At 40.1% G+C, this 21,010-nt stretch overlaps 2 protein-coding genes across 4 annotated transcripts; both read left to right on the top strand.

The window, feature by feature from the left end:
• The first annotated feature begins 908 nt into the window (after nucleotides 1–908).
• Nucleotides 909–9,311, top strand: ubap1 (ubiquitin associated protein 1). Of its 3 annotated transcripts, XM_046384411.1 has the most exons (8): nucleotides 909–1,086; nucleotides 2,473–2,542; nucleotides 3,469–3,517; nucleotides 3,661–3,785; nucleotides 4,160–4,984; nucleotides 5,132–5,290; nucleotides 6,678–6,779; nucleotides 6,984–9,311. In XM_046384411.1, exons 3-8 carry the CDS (start codon nucleotides 3,478–3,480, stop codon nucleotides 7,122–7,124), a joined length of 1,392 nt encoding a protein of 463 aa, XP_046240367.1. In that variant the 5' UTR covers nucleotides 909–1,086; nucleotides 2,473–2,542; nucleotides 3,469–3,477; the 3' UTR covers nucleotides 7,125–9,311. The 3 variants fall into 3 exon arrangements, with proteins under 3 accessions (XP_046240367.1, XP_046240365.1, XP_046240366.1); XM_046384409.1 differs by lacking the exon at nucleotides 2,473–2,542; XM_046384410.1 differs by lacking the exons at nucleotides 909–1,086; nucleotides 2,473–2,542 and adding an exon at nucleotides 1,110–1,263.
• A 1,603-nt stretch (nucleotides 9,312–10,914) lies between these two features.
• Nucleotides 10,915–20,915, top strand: dcaf12 (DDB1 and CUL4 associated factor 12). Its single transcript, XM_046384408.1, has 9 exons — nucleotides 10,915–11,342; nucleotides 14,612–14,902; nucleotides 15,631–15,909; nucleotides 16,449–16,509; nucleotides 16,725–16,918; nucleotides 17,419–17,484; nucleotides 18,076–18,238; nucleotides 18,543–18,721; nucleotides 18,903–20,915. Exons 1-9 carry the CDS (start codon nucleotides 11,283–11,285, stop codon nucleotides 19,059–19,061), a joined length of 1,452 nt encoding a protein of 483 aa, XP_046240364.1. The 5' UTR covers nucleotides 10,915–11,282; the 3' UTR covers nucleotides 19,062–20,915.
• The last annotated feature ends 95 nt before the right edge of the window (nucleotides 20,916–21,010 follow it).

Below are 21,010 nucleotides of genomic sequence, written 5' to 3'. Positions count from 1 at the left end.
CACAATATCTTAATATTCAACACTGTATTTGACCCTTGTGTTTTAACTTCAATTTCCAGTTCAAATTCTAATATGACTTGAGATTTTTTTTGTTGCTAAATTTTCTTTTCTTCCCATTTACTGAACATGAAAGGTTGTATTGTATTATTGTTTTACATTTGTATTTATATTGTATTTTATTTTTCATGTGGCCTCAAATAGTCACATGACCACTTGATGACATTCAAAGACAGCACCACTGCAGTTTGTAACGTGCTGGTTTTGTAATGTAAAATAATAAAAATAGTAATGGATTTTTAATTATCAGCATTAGAGTGCCTTGGATTTTTTTCGGACTGCAATCTATACTAGGGACTTTTACTGCAATTATGCTGAACAGTCTTTACTCTCTCATTTTTGACCCAGTGTAGCAGTCCACCTTTTTTCCTTTGTCAGCATAAATTAATTTAAATGAACACTCTTGGATTTGCATTTTATATTATTGCGTAGTATCCAACTCATAACAGCTCTTTTCCTTCAGGAGAGTTTTGTGTATGCTCCAAATTTTCCTGAGAGTGGCACATGCATTTTGTTGTTCTCCTACGATGCCTTAATAATTATAACATTGTGATAAAAAACACACAAGCACTTAAATAATGAACCATTGTTTCCTACCTTTTCTTTGAACAGGACCCTTTTTTTTCCTAGGACGGCGACGGAGAGTCAGGTTGTTAATCCAATCAGTATGAATAAACATTCTTGATGTCAAACGGTCAGGCTGCTCCAACGGCGCTGAAGTGGTCGTTGAAAGGTTCGCTATGATTGGATAATTCCATCGCCATCCTAGGAAAAAAAAAAACATCGTTACTGGCAGACACCACCGATTCAAACAGCTGGATGTTGTGTTGTGATTTTCTGACGTCATGTGGGTGAGTGACGTCAGACAGGAACCAGTGGAAGCGAGCTTGACAAATCAAGATGGCGTCCCACGCTGAAGCAGGAAAGAGATGTCATAAATAAATTTAATTCGGAGAAGAGTTCAGATTTGAGTGCCACCTCGACAAGACGTCGTTTTGATTTTGAAAGAACAAGACGGAGCAGATACAGGTGAGATGAGTGTCTTTTCATGTGTGAGTTCAGTTTCTCTTGAGGGGCGGTGGCAGAAGAGACAGCGGTCTTTCCTATTCAGCCACATAACGTTACAGCCAGGCCACTGACGAAGCTAACTAAGCGTATTAGCATGAACGATAGCTTTTCCCCAAAAAGATTAGTCAGCGCCTCTTGGTAAGTGTCAATTAATCAGTTTGCTCGAGTTTAATATTCGGTTAGTACCAAATAATGTCATATTTGACGCTGATTTCTTAGCTTTACTGTCACTGTTCGCTGTTAGCGCATTGAGCTAGGAGTAACCTCCGATAGTTATAGCTTGGCGTGTTGCTAAATAACACTATTATAACTTAAGCGATACCAGCTAGTGATTAATCGTACTTAAGTGTGTCTGCTTCTAACATCACGTGTCGTGTGTGAAAGCTGGGGGCCTTAAAGTTGAAGTTAACGTAAACTTGCTTGAAAACAGTTGCTGTGATAGTTTCTTTTTTAGTTTTAGTTGGAAGTGGTTTAGCTCTCCCTGAATTAGCCAGCCTAACTATCTTGGCGAGTTGCCCAGTGCTGTTGTGGTTGTCACTGATAATAGCTATACTAATAACTCAGCTCAACTGTACTCTGACCGTGCTTACTAGCGAAGTTGATGAAATAGTGAGGGACAACAGCAAATAATGTTATATAAAGCTACCCCATATTTGCTGATACCGAGATGGTAACTACTCAGCTTATATCATTCTATGTTTTAGAAATCTGATAGATACCTCCTCGTCACGAGATAAACTCCCAGTCATGTGTGTCGCATTTCCACGCATGATAAGCCAGAGAGCGTAAAGTCCAGTGTCAAGTATGTTTTTTATTTTTATTTTGTTCTAATCAAAGATGGGCTACTGGACATGTACAACTCCCAAGTTAGTGTGGCTTTTTTGTTTGTTTGTTTTTTGCAGAGGTTGTTTAAAATGCTAGGTTTCCACATAGACCACGCTGAACACTATCATCGCTCACTTATAGAGCCTTGGGCTTTTTTTCCACAAGCAATACTACTAATGAGCCTGTGCAGATTGCTGTGCATTGATATTTGTTATATTCTTTTAGAAGAGGGGAGACTTAATTGAGCAAGAGATTTACTGATAACTGAGTCTTTATGTCATGTTATGTATATTGTCAAATGCTGTTAGATCCTTTCATGCAAGGGCAGTGGTGAAACTGAAAAATATAAATAAATACAACTACATTAATTTCTCAATTAAAGAATCATTAAAATGGTGTGTCGAAAACTTGGGATGCAGACAGACGTAAGATAATCATACTGAAACAGGGCATTAAGCATTATAGTATATGACTAACCGTTGCCCTGTGTGTTGGTAACCTGTTGCCCACCTATGTTTCCAGTGGACACACAGCAACCTGGTCATCCTGTCACAGTCATGTGAATCCAAGACGAATATCCTCTTGCCTTTGAGTACTGATTTTCTCTGTCTCTCCTTTGCTTGCCAGATGTTCAGATTTCTGCAGATTTTTTCTTCTGTCATTAATCTTCTCTGTGTCTGTGCTGTTTCATGCTGGATGCATAGTGTACAGTTGAGTTTGTTTAGTGGAAAAGACTGGCTATAGTCTCATATTTGGCATTGATGAAATGAGCAAGCACACCTAAGTAAAGACAAAAAAGAAGCAAAGAGCTGCTGAGTTGGGTGTTGATTTTCAGCGGTGTATGCAGCCCTAGCAAAGCGATCCTATGTCAGACAGCCATTTGATTCAGTGATTTTGTTTTTTTTAATTTAGTAACTGCTTTTCACTAACAAAACCACCCCTTTCAGCTGTGTAATTGGATCAACTCTTTCACTTTTTCTACTGTACATTGCTCTGCACCAGCACACAGATCAAAGTTCTGTGTTCAGTGAATGTTAAAACAGTGGCTTCTCTGTGTTGATAATATCAGGCATTGTTGTGCAGCATGACCAAATAATGAGATTATGTGTCTAGAGATGCAGAGTAGCGGAATGTAGAAAACCAAAGGGATAATTAAGAATTTCAATTTGAACAGAATGGACAACATGCATAGTCATTGCTCTTAAGCTTTGATTAAAACTGTTTTGTTGGACTAATTTCTGAGCTCAGTGAAAGTATGATAATGTAATTATAAGAACAAACCTTCTCAGACAAAGTGTCAAGCCTGAAGGCAGGTGGAAGAAGGACTAAGGAAATCCACTTGGGTGTGTTTAACACACTGCTGCACCAGAGTGCGTGTGGTTGTGTGTATGTGTGTGTTTTTAAAGGTGCCTTTGTCTGTTTCTTTTTATAATTATGAACTCTCTTTGTCAATTAAAAAACTGTGGCACTGCTGCTGGTCACTAACCCTACAACTGGTGCACACATGTCTGTTTTCAGAGTCTCTAAATGGCTGCGAGGAAGTCTGGATCAGATGCATACAACAATGGTGAGGACGTATTTTTTGATACTTCCTTGTTCCACTGTTTGATGGCACTGATGTTGTGAGTTAAATGTAGGTTCAAGGTCTATTGGTGCCTGTAATTCCTTTGAATGTTTTTCTAATGTAATCTTTCTTTTTTTTGTACACAGGATCCATCAGCTACCTTGATGATGTTCCCTTCAAGATTAATGAAAAATTCCGCTGCCCAGCCAAAGTGGGGCTGCCTGTTGGTTTTTGTCCACCAGACTGTGGCTCTTTGCTGGTGGACACACAGGTTAGTCAAGTACAGGAAGGGTGCTGATTTTGCACTGGTATTAACTGTGGTATTGTGCACCTCCATGGCACCCTCACACCATGCTTAACTGTACTTACATGCAATATTATATGATTTTTTTTTTTTTTGTTGTAGCCAGGTTTTTAGTCTGCTCAGTTGAAGTACCTTACATTCTTTAAAAATTACAGGAACATGACACTTCAGATTTAAAATGTATTCATATTATGTTGTACAGGTTATTTCTGTGTTTTATTTATTGAGCTGGAGTTGTAATATCATATGAATCTTATAATCGTTTTTCTGGTTTTCTCTGTTGCTCCATCCGCCCCCTTTGCCCATTCCCTCCATTCTTCTTCTGAACATGGTCTCAACAGTATGACTTTTCTTTGGAGAGGCGCAGTGTGCGATGGGGGGTTGAACTTGCTGAGGCTAGAGCAGCAGAGGCCAGAGCTCAAGAGGCAGCAGCTAAGCAGGAGGCAGACAGCAAGGAGTGTTTGGCACAGGCCCAGGACATTGATGGTACTGGAGGGAAGAAACCAGGGTCTGCTGCAGAGGACCAGGACCTTCCACCACCAGCGCTGAACCCTGTTCTGGCAGGGCTGAGCCATGACGCCATTCTCACTCCACTACCTGCCCCAAGCCTTGGCCCCAGGAAAACCCAACCTAGCACTCCTCAGCTGCATAACCTCAATTTAGCTGACTTTGAGCGGGAAGAGGACCCCTTTGACAAGTTGGAGCTCAAAACTTTGGACGATAAGGAAGAGCTCAGGAACATCCTTCAGAGCCAGTCCCAACCTCTAGCTCCTCCTTCTGTATCCCCACCAGAGGTCTCACAGACAAAGTCGGCGTCACGTGGAAACAGCCCGTCCCCTCCCAGCACCAACACCAGCGTCATAGCCAAACCTGGCTTTACCCATAAACCCAATGGGTTGGTTGCCTTGCTGGACATGGACAAAGTTGGGCATCCTGGGAGAGCGGGGTTTGACACAGATGAACGACCCTGTAACATCCGCTCTCTCACTTTTCCTAAACTGTCTGACTCTGGTGACCCAGAGCCAGTAAAGTACAGCCTACTCCCTACTCCAATCCCTGCTCCTCGTCATAACCTACCCAATGGCAGCCCGCCGGTCCTACCTAAGACCCAAGTTATTGTTGCCCCTGAGCCACCCAGTCACACCAAGAGTGGTGCACCAAAAATAGTAAGCATGAGATTACACACTGATTTATGTACTTGACTAATAGTATGCAAAGTCTGTGGGGAATTTAGCATCGCGGATTAAGGAGTGATGGTAAATAAATCAAATCTCAAGGAACCTCATTGAAATTCACTTGTATTTTTACGCTAGGCCAACCCAGGGTCTGGAACTGCTGGTCTGCCGTGTGGCGGAGCCCTGCTCAGCATGACCCCAAGTGAGCGTCAGTGTGTGGAAACCCTTGTGGGCATGGGCTACTCATATGAGGGTGTCCTACGGGCCATGCAGAGACAAGGGCAGAACGTGGAGCAGGTGCGACTCCCTTTCATCCCAATGCGTAGAGATCTGGATTCCTAGTATATCCACTGTCAGACGTGCTTAACAGTTCATTGTTTGTACGCTTGTGTAATTGTGTTCAGTGAAGAACGTAGCCTTAAACTGAAATAAAGTTGTTAAGTCACCCTGTTGTCTGTAAAGTTATGGTAATAGAGAAGTGTCTGTGATCTGTACAGCTAATACTACACAGTTTGATTGATCCAACATTGATCACAGAATTACAAAAGCCATAGAAGATGTGGGATAAAATATAAGCAAAATATAACAAGCTTAATGGAGGTGGCATGCCAGATTTAATTTGTACCAGCTGGTTGTAAATGATGAACTAGAACTGGTCACCATTGGTCACCACACATTAAATCTATATAATATATAAGGCACCTACAGCATAACAAAGACAATCAGTGATAGGGCTTGACAGTGCAAGTATTTCACTCACATGAGTCTGTGAGTCCTAAGTATGAGTCCCGCATTCAACTACTGAGTTTTCTGTAGTGATGTAGAAAGTGACAAGTGAAAGGAAGGTGAACAGCACTGAGAAGTGTGTCGGTATGATAGGCAATAAGTTAACAGTTGCATAACAGCAGCTCCTGAATAGGGCAGTGTGTAAAACACGTGAGGTTGGGTGACTGACAGTCAATGTCAACGGGGCAGAGGAGAAAATATTGGCAGCAAATTGTTATTCTGGCAATAAATGAACAGTATAGGTTTACAGTGTGTCAATTAATAAACACTGCAGCTTCTCAAGACCAAAAGAAGTCTTGTTTGTTGTTTCCCCAACTGCTCAAAAAGTGAACGCGGTCATACACTAAGTAAGGATCGACTTCGGCCCTGGAGGAAAGCAAATGTCTCCCTTTTCTGCTTTCTGACTGTGGTCTGGAAGCTGAGCAGGCATTGTATGTGAAGACATGGCTAAAAATTAATTGAATTTTATTTTGAGTGAAAAAGAGATGAATTGACTCAACACAATGTCTGGTCCTAATGATCAGACATTAACAACAAAATATTGCTGTGAATCAAGTATTATCTAACTAAACATATGTAGTGTAAATATATAAATTGTTGTTAATAAACTGTGTTTGTGTTTTATTTCAACATTTTTTCACTGTGCTCCTAAATTTCTTTGCGTGCTCCTAATTTTTTTTCACTTAGGATCCCAAAACTCCTCTCAAAGTTAGTGCTGAGCCCCGAGTGAACAATAAACGACATCAACATTTGTTCATTTCAATCTGCAACATAATTTTTTATTTTCAGAAAAACAAAACTAGAAACCCTATAATAATCTTTTTTTAACTCAAGCCTAGCTGATGATGTGATGGTCAAGGCAGTCACATAATAAACATGTACTTATTTTTTGTCTAAGGTACTGGACTATCTGTTTGTCCATGGACGTCTGTGTGAGCGGGGCTTCGATGCAGGTGCAGTGGAGGAATGTTTAGAGATGTACCAGTGCTCAGAGGAAAAGGTTTGTACAGCTTGCACAGGTAGCTGCACATATTAAGAACATAGAGTATGTTTATTGAGGAATCAAATCAGACAACACAGTGTTTAGTCTTAAATAAAAAGTCTGAAATATGATAATTGCCTTTACATTGTCCTCTTTTAATAAATCTGTAAATGACTTTAAAAATGCATTCTATAGTAGTGTTTTTTCTTTCATCCTTCACAGGCATTGCAGTTCCTTCAGCTAATGTCAAGGTTTGGTGAAATGGGATTTGAGCGGGACGCCATCAAAGAGGTGCTACTGGTCCACAACAATGACCAGGACAAGGCTCTAGAGGACCTGATGGCACGGGCTGCAGCTAGCTGAGCCAAGCTAACCAGCCGACCAAAACCCTGCCCAGGGCTTGCCTCCTGCTACTACCCAACACAGCCCTTTTCCTTCTGCCTGCCCTATCACACCATGCCCTGCCCTTGCCTTGGTTGTGGAAGGGACAGCTGGGAGACAGTTGTATTTCTCTCTGTGCTAAAAAGTATTGTGTCTCAGCACTTCTTAAAGACTGTGTGCCTCGAGTGGAGGTGGTCAAAGTGTAACCATACTTCATGGTGGTGTTTTTTTCTAAGAAATCCTGGGATGAGTTTCCAGGATTTGGTACTGCTAGGGTATTTAAGAATGGGAAGGAAGTTTGAGCCTGAAAGAGTAACTGGAAGAATTGAACTGAAGGCATTTTCATGCTGTTCTGATTTGTTTCCACTAGGAAGTGTTTATGTGACTGCTGGCAAAGCTGTGGGACCGAATGGGGATGACAGGCTCTGAGCGCATTACAGAAAGACCACTTTGAACTCTTGGAACTCCCAAACAACTAAGCTGCCATCTTCCACTGCTCAGTGCAGACCCAGTAAAAGGTGGAGGGGATCAGGGGGCTTGGGGAGATTCTCTTCAAACTGAACCAACTAACATTAAAAGTTAAAAAAAAAAAAAAGATTAAAAAAACAAAACGAAACAAAGGCCTTTGTCGCCAGACAGATAACAGACTCTCAAGAAGTGCCCTCTCTGCTCTGGTGCCCTGCACCTAGTTCTGTTCTGCTTTATTCTTTCATGCATTAATGTCTGTCTGTTCATTTGGGCACTTTTTCATGTCAGTTTGAAGATCCCATTTCTTTTTTTTAGGAACTGCACAATAGATCTTTTGTCATTATAACTCAGAACATAAGAGATACTACTGCGCAGTACACTCTTTGACCTGCACTGGAACAGCTTCTTGAAGGAGTGGGAGTAAATGCGGAAAGTCTCTCTACCAGAAAAACCCACTGGCACTGATGTGTCACATACTGCACAGGCACACATTTCATAATTATCAGCTTATTTTACATAGTACACTGACACTTTCATTTAAAAATAAAGAGTTTGATATGATAATGTAAAATATGTTAACTCACAAAAGCAATGCTTTTAACTGTCATGGGCTTTCTTTATGCAGACTGGAAAAGAGTGAGAGATTGAAAAACAAGTAAGTGAGGGTTGTTTTTGCAGCCGCATCACAGTGCAATAGAGACATTTCCTTTAATTTAACTGTTGACTGGCACTTTGAGCCTCAAGTAATTGTTGGGAGTTGAGGAAAGATCTTCAAGCCTTGCTGGAAATTGGGTTGTAAAGGTTTGATTACAGTGATGTCTGTCATTTATTCTCTGTTATTGGATATTTCATATCACAAAATCTAATCAAACATGATCTTGGTTTGTTGACTTGTTTGCTTTTTTTTTTTTGGGAGTATGAAATTACTTTACATCTTGATTTTAGGTTTGATGGCATCCCAACAGTCTTATATGGAAAGTTTGAAAAAGAAAAAGACACCATGTCAAAAGCATTTTTCAGTGTGCTTATTTGGCTGTAATTGTTGAACACAAAGCCTTCTGGATCCTTTATTTTTATAGTTAGTGCTAATGGACCTCCTGAGTTCCATGCTACATATGTTTAAAAAGCATGTCTGCTCAGGAGCACTAAGGGTATAGATGATGGAGATAAACACAATCTTGAGCTCTTTGGTACTGGTGGGGCATTGTGAGAAGCATGGTAACAGATTAAGGGCTTTAAAGGTAGCAAAATGTGACTGGGAGAAGTGGCACTTCGCTTGGGGCAGGTCCAGTACATTATCCTGTATTCCACATTTGCAAAAGAAACTTTCTAACCACCAGTCTGTTAAAGAACAACTCTGGTTTTGACAAATATATTTTTCCCGGCTTATGGCCACTAGAAACACAATTTTACTTGTTCAATAGAAAATATCCACAACCGAGTGTCTGCAGAATTTCCACTCAAACCAGGAGAGTGAGTACTTGCTTACAGTAAACAAACCTCCTTCTGAAGAGGACACACAACACCACGAATTCGTCCATCTATCCATTTTTTGCTGTTCTTTGGTTAGGACAGTTCCTGGTGCAGGCATATAACAAGACACAAACAAGGTGTAATGTTTGAATGACCTCTTACACTTATTTAAGTCAGTGTTTTGTCTGCTATTTTATAAATGTGATCAACAAATAAGTACTTTCACTCAGTTCTGTTTCAGTTGCCTTCCTTCTTGGTTTAGTGTGATGAAGAATGGTGCACTTAATTTACAGACATACACTTAAGTGTTATTGTTGCCTTACAGAACTTGCATCAAGTGTGGTTTCCTTAGTCACACATAAAGCAAGTTAATGTCCACACCTATGACGGTCTCACAAGTTGAAGTGAATACAGTATTGCGGGTTTTGGGCCTCCTCCATCAATGCCTCCTCCCATTTTTTATAAAGCGGTCTAGCTATGTGGGCATGAAGCGTAACTAGGCTCTCATTATTTAGGGTATCGCATCAAAGGGTTTATATGGATGAGATAAGTGTTCTTTTCCACGCTCTTTAAATGTGATTTGCGAAATGTTCAGTTTCTTCTTGAATGATCTGGTAAATTCACACAATTAAATGTGCACATCTTTTCAGTGGCGAGACTGTTGAACGATGCTGGTGAGAAAGTACAACTCTGCTGCTTCTTGTTTTCTCCAACAGCAAATGCATTTTTATTCTCTGTTCATTTAAAAAGATGGCAACAATACAGATGATTGTTTGTCCAGGTATTGTCAGTGACAACTGGAAACATCCAACTGTGTGGCCTAGTCAACAAGAAAAAAAGGCGATTATTCATGAGAATAGAGGCCATATTTAGTCTGCCTGAGCTCTTCAGGGTTAAATAGAAAATTACAATGCTGTGAATAATGTCTGTTTATGGACCTGAGTTAAGCTCAGACATAGTGCCCAATCATCTGTGATTTTAGATTTCCATGTCAACCATGTCTTTGCGCTTATGCAGATAATGGCCATCTTCAGAAACATCCAGTAAGCCAGCGCTGAATACTTTAAAATATTAAGATGTATGATTTCTTCTCATTAGCCTGACATTGTCCAGGTGTTGACTAGAAGTCCTTAATGTTCACAGTAACAATTAAAAATATAAGATCTGCCTTGATTAGTTGATTTGTTAATTGAAAGAAAATTAGTTTTTGGTAATCAGTTAGTTGTTTAAATCATTTTTAAAACAAAAATGTCAAATGTTTACTCTTTTCTGCTTCTTAAATATCAGGATTTCCTGCTTTTCTTTGTGGATTATGATAGTAAGTGAAGAGTCTTTGGGTTTTGTGGGTTTGATAAAAGAAGCATTTTGAAGATGTCACTCTGAGCTCTGGGAAAGTGATGTGTATTTTGCTCAAATTTTTTATGTAGAATTATTGATTAATTGTGGGAAAATGGATAATTCAGTCAATATTGAAAATAATTGTTAGTGGCAGCCACAATAAACTTACCAGGGGATGTGACGTAAATAACACCAATAAACAGTCGATAAAATAATATCAATATATTAATATTTTTATAATTTTTGTAAATCATCACAAAAACATTAAGAGCACAAACTTTTGATAGCTTATGATTTGATTGAATTCTATTAATACGTTTAAGGCTTGCTATTGTAGAATTTATATTTGTGTATATTAAACATAATTGCAAATATTTTTATTACAAATTTGTTACTGAAAAGTTATTTGTTCTTTAAACAGGAAGAGACGTCAGAATCGTCTGCTCTATGGACTTACTCGGCGTGAACGAGCACGCACGACGCCCTCGTTCACGTACGACCTTGTTTTTGTTGATGTTTAATTTGAGTGCGGCTGCGCGCTGCTCAGTGCTTTCGCCGCTGCTGACGCGACTTGGCACCAAAAAAAAAGAGCGTGAACCCTCTGGCAGTGGCTAGCGACTGTGTCGACACTGAAGAGGTTGGACAGCCCGAGTTTAATACTATTTGCGAACCTACGAGAGTTATTAAGCGATCATTTTAGCCAGCGACTAACCAACCTCTCCCGTATGTGATCGCCCTTCCTCCTCGTCGGACGCTGCTAGCGAGGGCCAAGGAACAAAATAGCATATCGCCATTATATGATCCAGTGTCCAGCGTCACTTTTACCCTCCATGTGGGTGAGGGAATTGTGTGTATCAGATTATGGCGAGAAAAACAGTTAGCAGGAAAAGGAAGGCAGGAGAGCCCAAGGAACAACAACAGGTAGGCGGAAACCGGTGTGGATCCATATTAGCTAGCTAGTCAGTGTGTATGCTACCTGCAACTGTAGTAGTCAGGTTTAGCTGATGTAAGCTATGTTATGGACAAATATTGATGACATTTTAACTTATTAATGACTAACAGCAACACATTACAACAACATGTGTTAACAAAATAGCACAATTTGGGCGTTCTTGAAACAATAATTTATTGTGTTACTGTTTGATAATCAGTACTTGCTAATATTAGCATGGCGTTAGCCAACGGCAGTTCGTTGTCTGTTTGTCAATACGACAGCTAGGTTAACGTTAGCTAAAGGGCTTGCTACCTCATCTTCTTAGGTCCTTTTCAATACTTCTTACTATTAAATAACATTTCGTTGGTAGTTAACATTGTCAGTTCCTTGTTCGGTTTAGGTTATTCGGTTGTCACCATCTAGAATTGTGTTATCTATCACTGAAATGTGAATTTGCCTCCATCGAATTATTATTCTACTAACTGTAGCTATGTGATTAGCTAGCGATAATGTTAGGTGAAACGTTAACTAACAGTTATGCTAACTAGCTAATTTAGCTACAGACTAGCCATAGGTTGAGAATGAATTGGACGTTCGCTTAATTGACAGGCAACATTTATAGTCAGAGCGAAGATCTTTCCCAAGTAGTCAGTTCTGAGCCTAGTTCTTTACCCCAGACAATATGTTTTGACTTGAACCAGAAAGTGCTTGGCAATGTTATGTCATGTCTGGGGCAGAAATTAAATTCAGACATAGCGCAAACCTATTCTTTGTCTATTAATCACTCGAATCAGACAAAAGACAACACAGATTCTTTTGAGATCCAGGTGTCATGAACACCTTTTTGTGTTTTTTCTCTCTTGCCCAGGGCTGTTACACAAATTAAATTGGGTATAAATAATTAAGTCAGGGCTAGACAATTAATAATCCATAACAGTAATTGTAACAGTATTTTATTGTGATGTAAATTTACATGCTTTTGTAGTTTTTGTGAGAGGATCAAAATTGTCAAAAAGACGGCTATGTGATGATGATTTTTTCACCTACTTACAGGACCAACTGTTCTGCCAATTTCAGTTACTTCTTTCGTTTGTGGGGGTTTTCAGATGATATCATTTTAGCAAATTGCAATTAATTTGCTATGATCCTGTATTAGTTTTGTAGTGTACTAAAATATCTATAAAAACAAGAAAATTTCAATGGTGTTCTCTGAACTGAAGTAGTAAACTGTGAATAGCAGAGCGTTGTTGGCTCGGACCAGATTTGATTTTTATATGCCCATAAAGCAAGAGGCCGCTCAGTGTTGCAAAGGTTAAACGGATATCCTAATGGATAGATATGGCTCTGACTGGCTACCCTGTTGTGATGCTGCCTATACACTTAATAACATGTATGTGTTTGTCTAATATTCTGTAGCTCTGTGGTTAGATCTTCTAAGGTCTGCTGGCTAACAATAGGTATCCTCTGCACCGTCATAATAAACAGCTAACAATACCAGGATACATGGGTGGATGTTGTATCAAATTCAGTGCCTTTGTGTGCACTGAGCCTGTATTGACCCAGCCTGATGATGTGTCAGTGATGGGGTTCAAGTGTGTGCTTTTGTTGTAATACTCCCATTGCACAGACTTCATGCTGAGGAACTGGCAGTCTAAAGTTCAGTTGATGTGTGGGCCAACTGGTCAAGGCATTTGGCCTCTCACATTCCTGGGTTACACCTAAGTGTGTTTATGGTTCCAGTGCATGTGTGAAAGGAAAAGCCTCGACATTAGTATTTCACTGGCATTTGACCCTAAAAATAAATATTTGTGAACCATGAAAAAAAATAATAATTTAATGCTCAGTGCATGTCTGAGAGTCCCCCCTTATGAATGAAGTACCAGGTAACCCATGCCAAAGTTGAACTAAATTTACGAAACTAAATTGACAAAATTGACTTACTGTGGTGTTACACCAGAGCTATCTTGATTGGTGTATGCATTGTATTGTGGTTTACATTGACATATTGCTAGTGCTTCTAAACTGTAATATTTCCCTGGAAGCATGTATGGATTTAGCATACTGTTGGTTTCATTCTAGGATTTTGGACATACTAAAAACTCTCACATACTGTTTCAGTCTGCTAAATCGCATGTTAGTATGGCATTTCAGATGCAGCCAAAGAAAAATCATCTCTTGTTTCCCCAACTGCTGGAGAAATAAACTGGATTAGCCCTGAAGTAAGGAAAGGTAAACAGACATCTCCTCAGTGCTCCCTGTACAGTCTGGAAGCCTGAGCAGGAAAGGCTGCCTGTTGTGCAGACATCGCTATATATGCCCATCAGTTTTTATTTGGAGTGAAAAAGATTTGAAGCAATGCAGTTGATCTTCCTCAAACAAACTCCTCTTCCCTCTCCTGGGTGATTATTTGATTGGATCCGACTGTTATTTCTGTTTTTTTTTATGGATCTATCATCACTTAATGGCTGCTGTTCTTATTGAAGCTGTGGAGAGGGTTCCTGATTGGCTGAGATGACAGGAGGATGAAACTTTATTGCTGACAGATTCCAAGATACAATATACCTGCATCTCAGAGCTTGTGTGTTATTCAGAGAGTATGTGAAAGTGTTTAACAGCGTATGAGGAATAATTAACCTGTTTTGATTTTGCATGAACAGACACTCAACTGTCTTAGTAGTACTGTTATTAAACTTAAACTAAATGTGACTTTCTATATGTAGGCCCACTTAAACCAAAAGTATCCAGACACACCTCTTTAAGGGGCTGCTCTACCCCTGACTTCCAGTCAAGGGAAATCTTAATGCTTCAGCATACCAAGACATTTTGGGCCATGCTGTGCTTCCAACTTTGTGGCAACAGTTTGGAGATGGCCCTTTTCTATTCCAGCATGACTGTGCCCCAGTGCACAGAGCATGGTCCATAGAATGCAATATCATTAAAGTCCTCGTTGGTGTCATGGTTAGGTGTGCCAATACTTTTGTCTGTACTGTATAAATTAAACATAACTGGTTGAAGACATTAAAATTCCAACATGTTGAATATGTGTAATATCTAACTGATAATTAGTAATTTTATAACAGCCCATACACCCAGTATAAATATATATGAAATAAATTGTTTGTCTGTAAACCTGTATTACTTAAACATTTTTCACTGATCCCCTAAATTTCATTGTGTGCTCTTGAATTTTTTTCATTTTGGAGTTCCCCTCAGTAAATCTTAAGGCACTTGACCTTTCTGTTCTCTCTTCCCTCAGCTGGGCTGGTGTCAGGCACCACACAAGCGGAGCCGTGTTTCTTGTTCATCACGTCATGCCCAGCAGTGGTGGTGCAGTCGGAGATCAGTGGTATGTGCCCTCCGGGGGCGGGAGTTCAGGCCTCAACAGCAGCATGAATTGCGGCTCCAGCGGAGCCTGCGGGGCTTTGCAGCCGGCAGGCTCCCTGGCATCCTTAAGGAGAGGGAATTTTCTCTGGGGCGACTCAACAAGGTGTTTGCTTCACAGTGGCTCAACCACAGGCAGGTGGTGTGTGGGACCAAATGCAACACGGTGAGATGCCATTTTGTTACTAAACTGGTTAGGCAGCTCCATTTACTTATAACTCTTTGAGTAAATCTGATTAAATATCTATCACTTAATCAGTAAGATTACATGCACTGTGCAGTGTGACGTAGTGCCTCCTTTTATTTGCCTGAAACCTAATAAGATTCATTTTGTAAAATGGAAAAAAAAATCTGAGTTTGGCAGAAGCACTTATTTCACTTGTGTCTCCACTGTTAAATATTTTGTGAACTAAATATAAGACACTGTGGATGGGGGGTTAGCTGGAGTCATGGAGGAAAAGTATGCCAAGTTCAAACATAAGTTTCTAATTTCTAGGTGCAGATAAGAGTTTCCAGTTTGGTGACCTTAAGATTATATCCCAGTGTACTGTCAATGACATAGGTCAACAGGACTCATAAGCCATATAGTATGCAGTGGAACATTTTGCTGTGTAAAGCACTACAAGGGTCGGTAACTCCAAATCAGAAGCCATGGCACTATGTTGGAAACTGGTGGTTTGGATGTCATTTATTGCCTCACACCCCCATCTTACCATTCTGTACCCTCAAATATGCCTAAACTACAGTTTGTGAGCTCCTTTGTAAATTCAAAAATGTGTAATTATTTGTTCCGCAATGGCCATGAGAAGAAAGTGATTATCCATCAGCTGTATCAGCTGTAATCCATGTCATGCAACCCTATTAACCTGATGTCTTTTCTTCCTTTACCTGCAGCTATTTGTAGCTGATGTCCTAACAGGACAGATAACACGCATTCCCATGCTGAAGGACAGGGAGTGTCACAGTGGAAGCTCGGGGATAGTGAATGCAGTGGTGGCAGGGAGGCATTACCACTCCATGGCAGGCTCTCGTTCCCGGATGGACCAGCAGGGCTGCGGGATCCATGCTATTGAACTCAACCCCTCCAGGACGCTATTAGCCACTGGAGGAGACAACCCCAACAGCCTGGCCATCTACCAGCTGCCCACACTGGACCCTGTTTGTGTTGGAGATGTAAGTGGTGTAGTTGACATCTTTGAGAATTTTGTGAGAGGGGTGTTGATGAATGAGGAACTTGCAAGAGTTATAACATAAAGCACTGGGTAGATGTCAACAGCAAAGCAAGCAATGCTGATAATGTATTGAGGATAATCATTCACCAAACAGCAGTCCTGTAACTTTACATGAGTGTGATGCTGTAATGTTGCACCAAATGTAACCATTTGATATGAATGTGCAAAGAAACGCATATCTGTGAAATAAGCAACATTTGGAAGTTGCAAAGGGAGTAGGCAGGCCTATTCCTAGTGCACCAATTGTTTTATTCTTCCTGGAGGTGAACCTCGCTATGTGCAAGGGCCACTTTGCTGCACAAAAGCTGTCAATATTAGAGACAACTGATATTAACATTACATATTATTTGGACAGGATTCCCTCAAAGCAGTGAACAGCAAGTGGTGGCCTATAGGCCACATCTGCAGGCCAATATTTTTTTTCATCTTACATACATCGCAGTTTTTTTGCTTTTTACAAAGTGATCCTTTGTTTTTCAGGATGGTCACAATGACTGGATCTTCTCCATAGCATGGATCAGTGACAGCATGGCTGTTTCTGGTGAGTTGTCAGTATTGGCTTGGCCGTATGAATGACACTGCTGAGTGAGCACTGGGAAGTTAGTGGTAAATGACTGCACAAGTCCCTTTATCTGATTCCAAGTTGATGCCCTTTAAATACCCTGATGGCAATCCTTATGTTGATTTGTTGCTTTTGATTGCAGGTAGTAGAAACAATTTGTCATCTCTATACTTCTTCTATGTTGAAATTCCTAGGGTCCAGAGATGGCTCCATGGGCCTGTGGGAGGTGACAGAGGAAGTAATGAGCCAGGCAGAGCGCAGCCAGAACGAGGAGTCGGTACCCTCCTACGCCCACATCTCCCACCGTGCCCTCAAGGACATCCCAAAAGAATATACCAACCCATACAACTGTAAAGTTCGTGCTCTGGCCTTCAACAACAACCATAATGTAAGTTTCATCTTGACGCAACTGCATATTACTGCAGTGATGAAATTAATTTCTATCATAACCATTTTAGTTTTAATTTAAGTACTCAAGTAATATTATTTCAATTTTGAGAGAAGGCAATTCAAAGAGACATTGAAATATTAAAAAGTGTTGGATATATATTTTGGAGAGGTTGTAATTGTTCTATTAACCAAGAAATAAAAAAAAATCTTAGAATAATAAATATATAAATAAATAAATATAAATAAATTAGCCTTAGATTAATCTATAGAAAATAATCATGAGGGGCAGCCTGGTAAGGAAGAAACAACTCTTATAATGTCCTTTCAAGCCCATAGGGGAAGAGTATTTGATACAGAAAGCATTGATACTGAGGATTATTTGCTTAATTCTTACAAGAAGTTGATTGGCAATGCTTATGTTTCTGGCTGCTGTACCTCTACATGTCACAGCTTTAGTCATTTACATCTGTCCTCCCATGTTGTTTTTCCCCTTTTCAGGAACTGGGTGCTGTGTCTTTAGACGGCTATTTCCACCTCTGGAAAGCTGAGCACAACTTGTGCAAGGTAAATCACAATACATAGTTTTGACTAATAATATTTATGTGATTCATTTTCCACGCATATTAATGTGCAGGGTGAAACATTCAACTAATTGTGATCAGAGTGACTTGGAGATAACACAAGTTTACCTCATTGCTGGTGTTTCTTTGTTTTCTTTTTTTTCCCCTCTCATACGTGAGAGAACGTGCATGAACAGCAAAGGGCAGGGAGGCTGACTGGGTGTGAGAGATGCTTTGCTGAAGCAACAAAACAAAACTTAAGAGATCTTTACTGTTATTATGAAAGGTGTCAAAAATAATTTTGGTTCATTATGAAATCGTCGAAGAACAAGCCACACTGTTGCGGGACACCACAGTCTGTAAAATGTATTGCGAAAGTCAAATCAACTCAGGTACTCTTTCACAACACCACCAGTTATGTTCCAGAATGCATATAACTGTAACTAATTTCATTATTAGTTATATAAAAGTTGACGTAACGATGGGTATAGGGTTAGTCAGTTACCTTTTGTTATTGTTCAGTTGTGGATAAATGAAATCACTGGGCTCCATTACTTGGTTTCTACTTAACAATCTGTGTGTTTCTGTACTGTAGATACTGTCCACCAAGCTGCCTCACTGCAAAGAGAATGTGTGTCTGGCATATGGACAGGACTGGTCAGTGTATGCTGTGGGTTCTCAGGCCCATGTTTCTTTTCTGGATCCACGGCAGCCTACACACAGCATCAAGTCTGTCAATTCCAGAGAGAGAGGAAGCGGTAAGTGATCTATAAACAGCAGAAGAAGCTAATGGCACATGCGGTGAGCGGTCTACGAGTTTGCAATACCTTTCCCACCTGACTAAAAGAAATAATTTAATAAGCCATATTATAAATGTAACAGCTATACTGTCTATTTCTTTACTTGTTAAGTATGTGTCAGGGCCCAGAGTGAGGCAGAAAGTGATCCTAAAGCCCACAAAAGACCCAGCTTTTAAGTTGGAAAGCTCAGACAGGCAGACAGGGTTGGGATTTTCTTCTGAGAAGCTTTGTATTTAAGACATCTGTGTGTATGTGTGTGCAGGGATCAGATCTGTGAGTTTCTATGAGCACATTGTGACAGTTGGCACCGGCCAAGGCTCTCTTCTCTTCTACGACATCCGGGCCCAGAGATTCCTGGAGAACCCTTTGAATCCAACCGGGGGCTACCGGAAGTGCCCAGGAGATGGCATCCTCAAGCTCACTACAGGGAAAGGCTGGCTGGTACACAGTTTTTCTTCTCCAAGCTGCTTCTGTTTTTGAAAGATGAAACTGGGGTTGGCCTGACACAGATGTTACAGCATTATAGTCATGAATTAACTGAATCTTCATAACATTTCCTTTTCTTCTCTCCTCATCCATAACCTCCCCTCCCCTGCTGTCCAACTTTCTGCCCCACTTTCAGAATCACGACGAGACGTGGAGGAGTTACTTCTCAGACATTCATTCCTTCCCCAATGCGGTGTACACCCACTGCTACGACGACTCTGGCACCAAGCTGTTTGTAGCAGGTGGACCGCTCTGTTCCGGCCTGCACGGCAACTACGCGGGGCTGTGGAGCTAGCCTTTTCATCTCCTCCATCGTTCTATCACTACATCCTCGTCCATATATTTACTTAACCAGTCCCTCCATCCCTCTCCCTCTTGGTCTGTTGACGTCACTGTCTTTAGGTATCCCTCTTGCTCATTAAATTGTCACTCTGTTTTGCTCACACGTGGACTCAGGAGCATGATCTTGCCCCCACTGTGTCACAGCTTTGAATATTGTTGTTGTGTATCTTTGTGTCCACCATTACACTATCCACTCTCCTTTTTTTTCACATCAACTACTTGGTTTTTTTATATGAAAATGTACAAACTTATTAACTAGTAATTTTCTCAAGAGCTGCTAAGTCTGCCACTAAGGAACTCAGAGTTTTGACAAAAGTAATAAATGTCCTCATCATTTAAAATATTTACATCCGATCCACAGGGATTAGGCTATGGTCTTTTGCCGGCTTGTTTTTGTAGTACTAAAGATAGTGTTTACTGCTGCTTCCTCTGTGACAAACGACAAGCGTCTTTGTGAAACACCTGTGGAATGTTCTCGCAGAAGTTTCTTTTCATGCTCTCAATGAAATGGTCGGCAATAAAAACAGAGGGGGAGAGGAAGAAGGAATGAAGAGACAATACATTTCTGAAGGACTGAACCGGAGTGCAGTTTGACGTTTGTTAGAGAATATTTCCTGGTTGGGACAGCCCATCCTGTCCCACAACAATCATAAAGAACTTCTCTCTTCTCCTTTCGGAAGTAAAACGATGAAGCCAATCAAAATGGGACTTTGTGTTTATACTGTGCTCACTGAGATGATGTAAAGGAGAAACATTAAGATTGCTAAATGAGTGTTGTTGCTCTGCTATTAATTATTCCCAACAAATGTGTATTTTATTTTTTGACTCTGTGTGATTTGACAAGCGTACCCCCACAAATATTCTAATTAACTTTATTTGTATTTATTTTTCCCTTTTTGTCACATTTATTCAGTTGGTCACAGGTATTTCTACCTGCTTCTTTTGAAGAATATATTGGGGTGGGTTTTTGCCCTTTGCTTATGTTCCTGTTCTCTTTGACCAGAAAGCTTTCAGCAGGTTTGTCCCTCTGTGGTGTTCAAATCCTGATTTGCCAACCATTCTAGTGTTACTACAGAATTTACCTTAAGATTTTGCTAAGCTAAGTAAAGTATCATCAAATATGATGATGGATAGATAGAGGAGCCTTTAATTAGTGGATTGAACCCTCCATCCCCAAATATTCTGGGACTCATCAACAGGAACTGGGAAGAAGAGCTCTAGTAGTTCACTTTGATCTTCTCAACCATCTAGCAGTTCGGTGGCATCCAATGTTGCAGCCACATGCATTTGTAGTCACAGTTGTTAAAAAAAAAAAAAATCTTTTTTCCTCTTTAGTTTTTGTACCAAGGACTGAGAGATTCTCCTTGTTTCCTTGTTTGGTAGAGGCAGGGTAGGCTTCAGTTATGTTTTTGCCTTCCTCAAGTCTTTCTGTGAAAGACTGCCACAGGCAATCAGTTTTCCTTTTCTACAGTTTTCATGATAATGACAGATTGAGAAGAAACCCCAATTACGAACACAAATTGAACAATAACCAACACTTTTAAAGTGTATTTTATATATAAATGTGTATATGTATGTGTAAAATACATAAGGACAATTGCATACATTTTTATGTATATGTCTGAGAAAGTGTGTGGATTGATCTGTCAACATGGTGATGCCCTGTTTTTTTTTATACATGCCTCATGAATGTTTTTACAAATGACTGAATCTGAGGATATTGTAACATAGACATCTGAAAAAAAAACAAGCTATTAAATCTTTAAAAAAAAAAAAGAGTAAATAATAAAAATAAAATGTATATTGATGTAACGTTTCTTTTTTTGTTCTGCTTGGCGTTATTTTTCAGTTTTGTTTTGAATTAAAATGGGTTCATGTTAACTTAGATGTTGTCATTAGTGC

Source organism: Scatophagus argus, chromosome 3, assembly GCF_020382885.2.
Source record: "Scatophagus argus isolate fScaArg1 chromosome 3, fScaArg1.pri, whole genome shotgun sequence".
Taxonomy (NCBI): Eukaryota; Metazoa; Chordata; class Actinopteri; family Scatophagidae; genus Scatophagus; species Scatophagus argus.
Note: the sequence above shows the minus strand (reverse complement) of the source record. Positions and strands in the feature narration are given on the sequence as shown.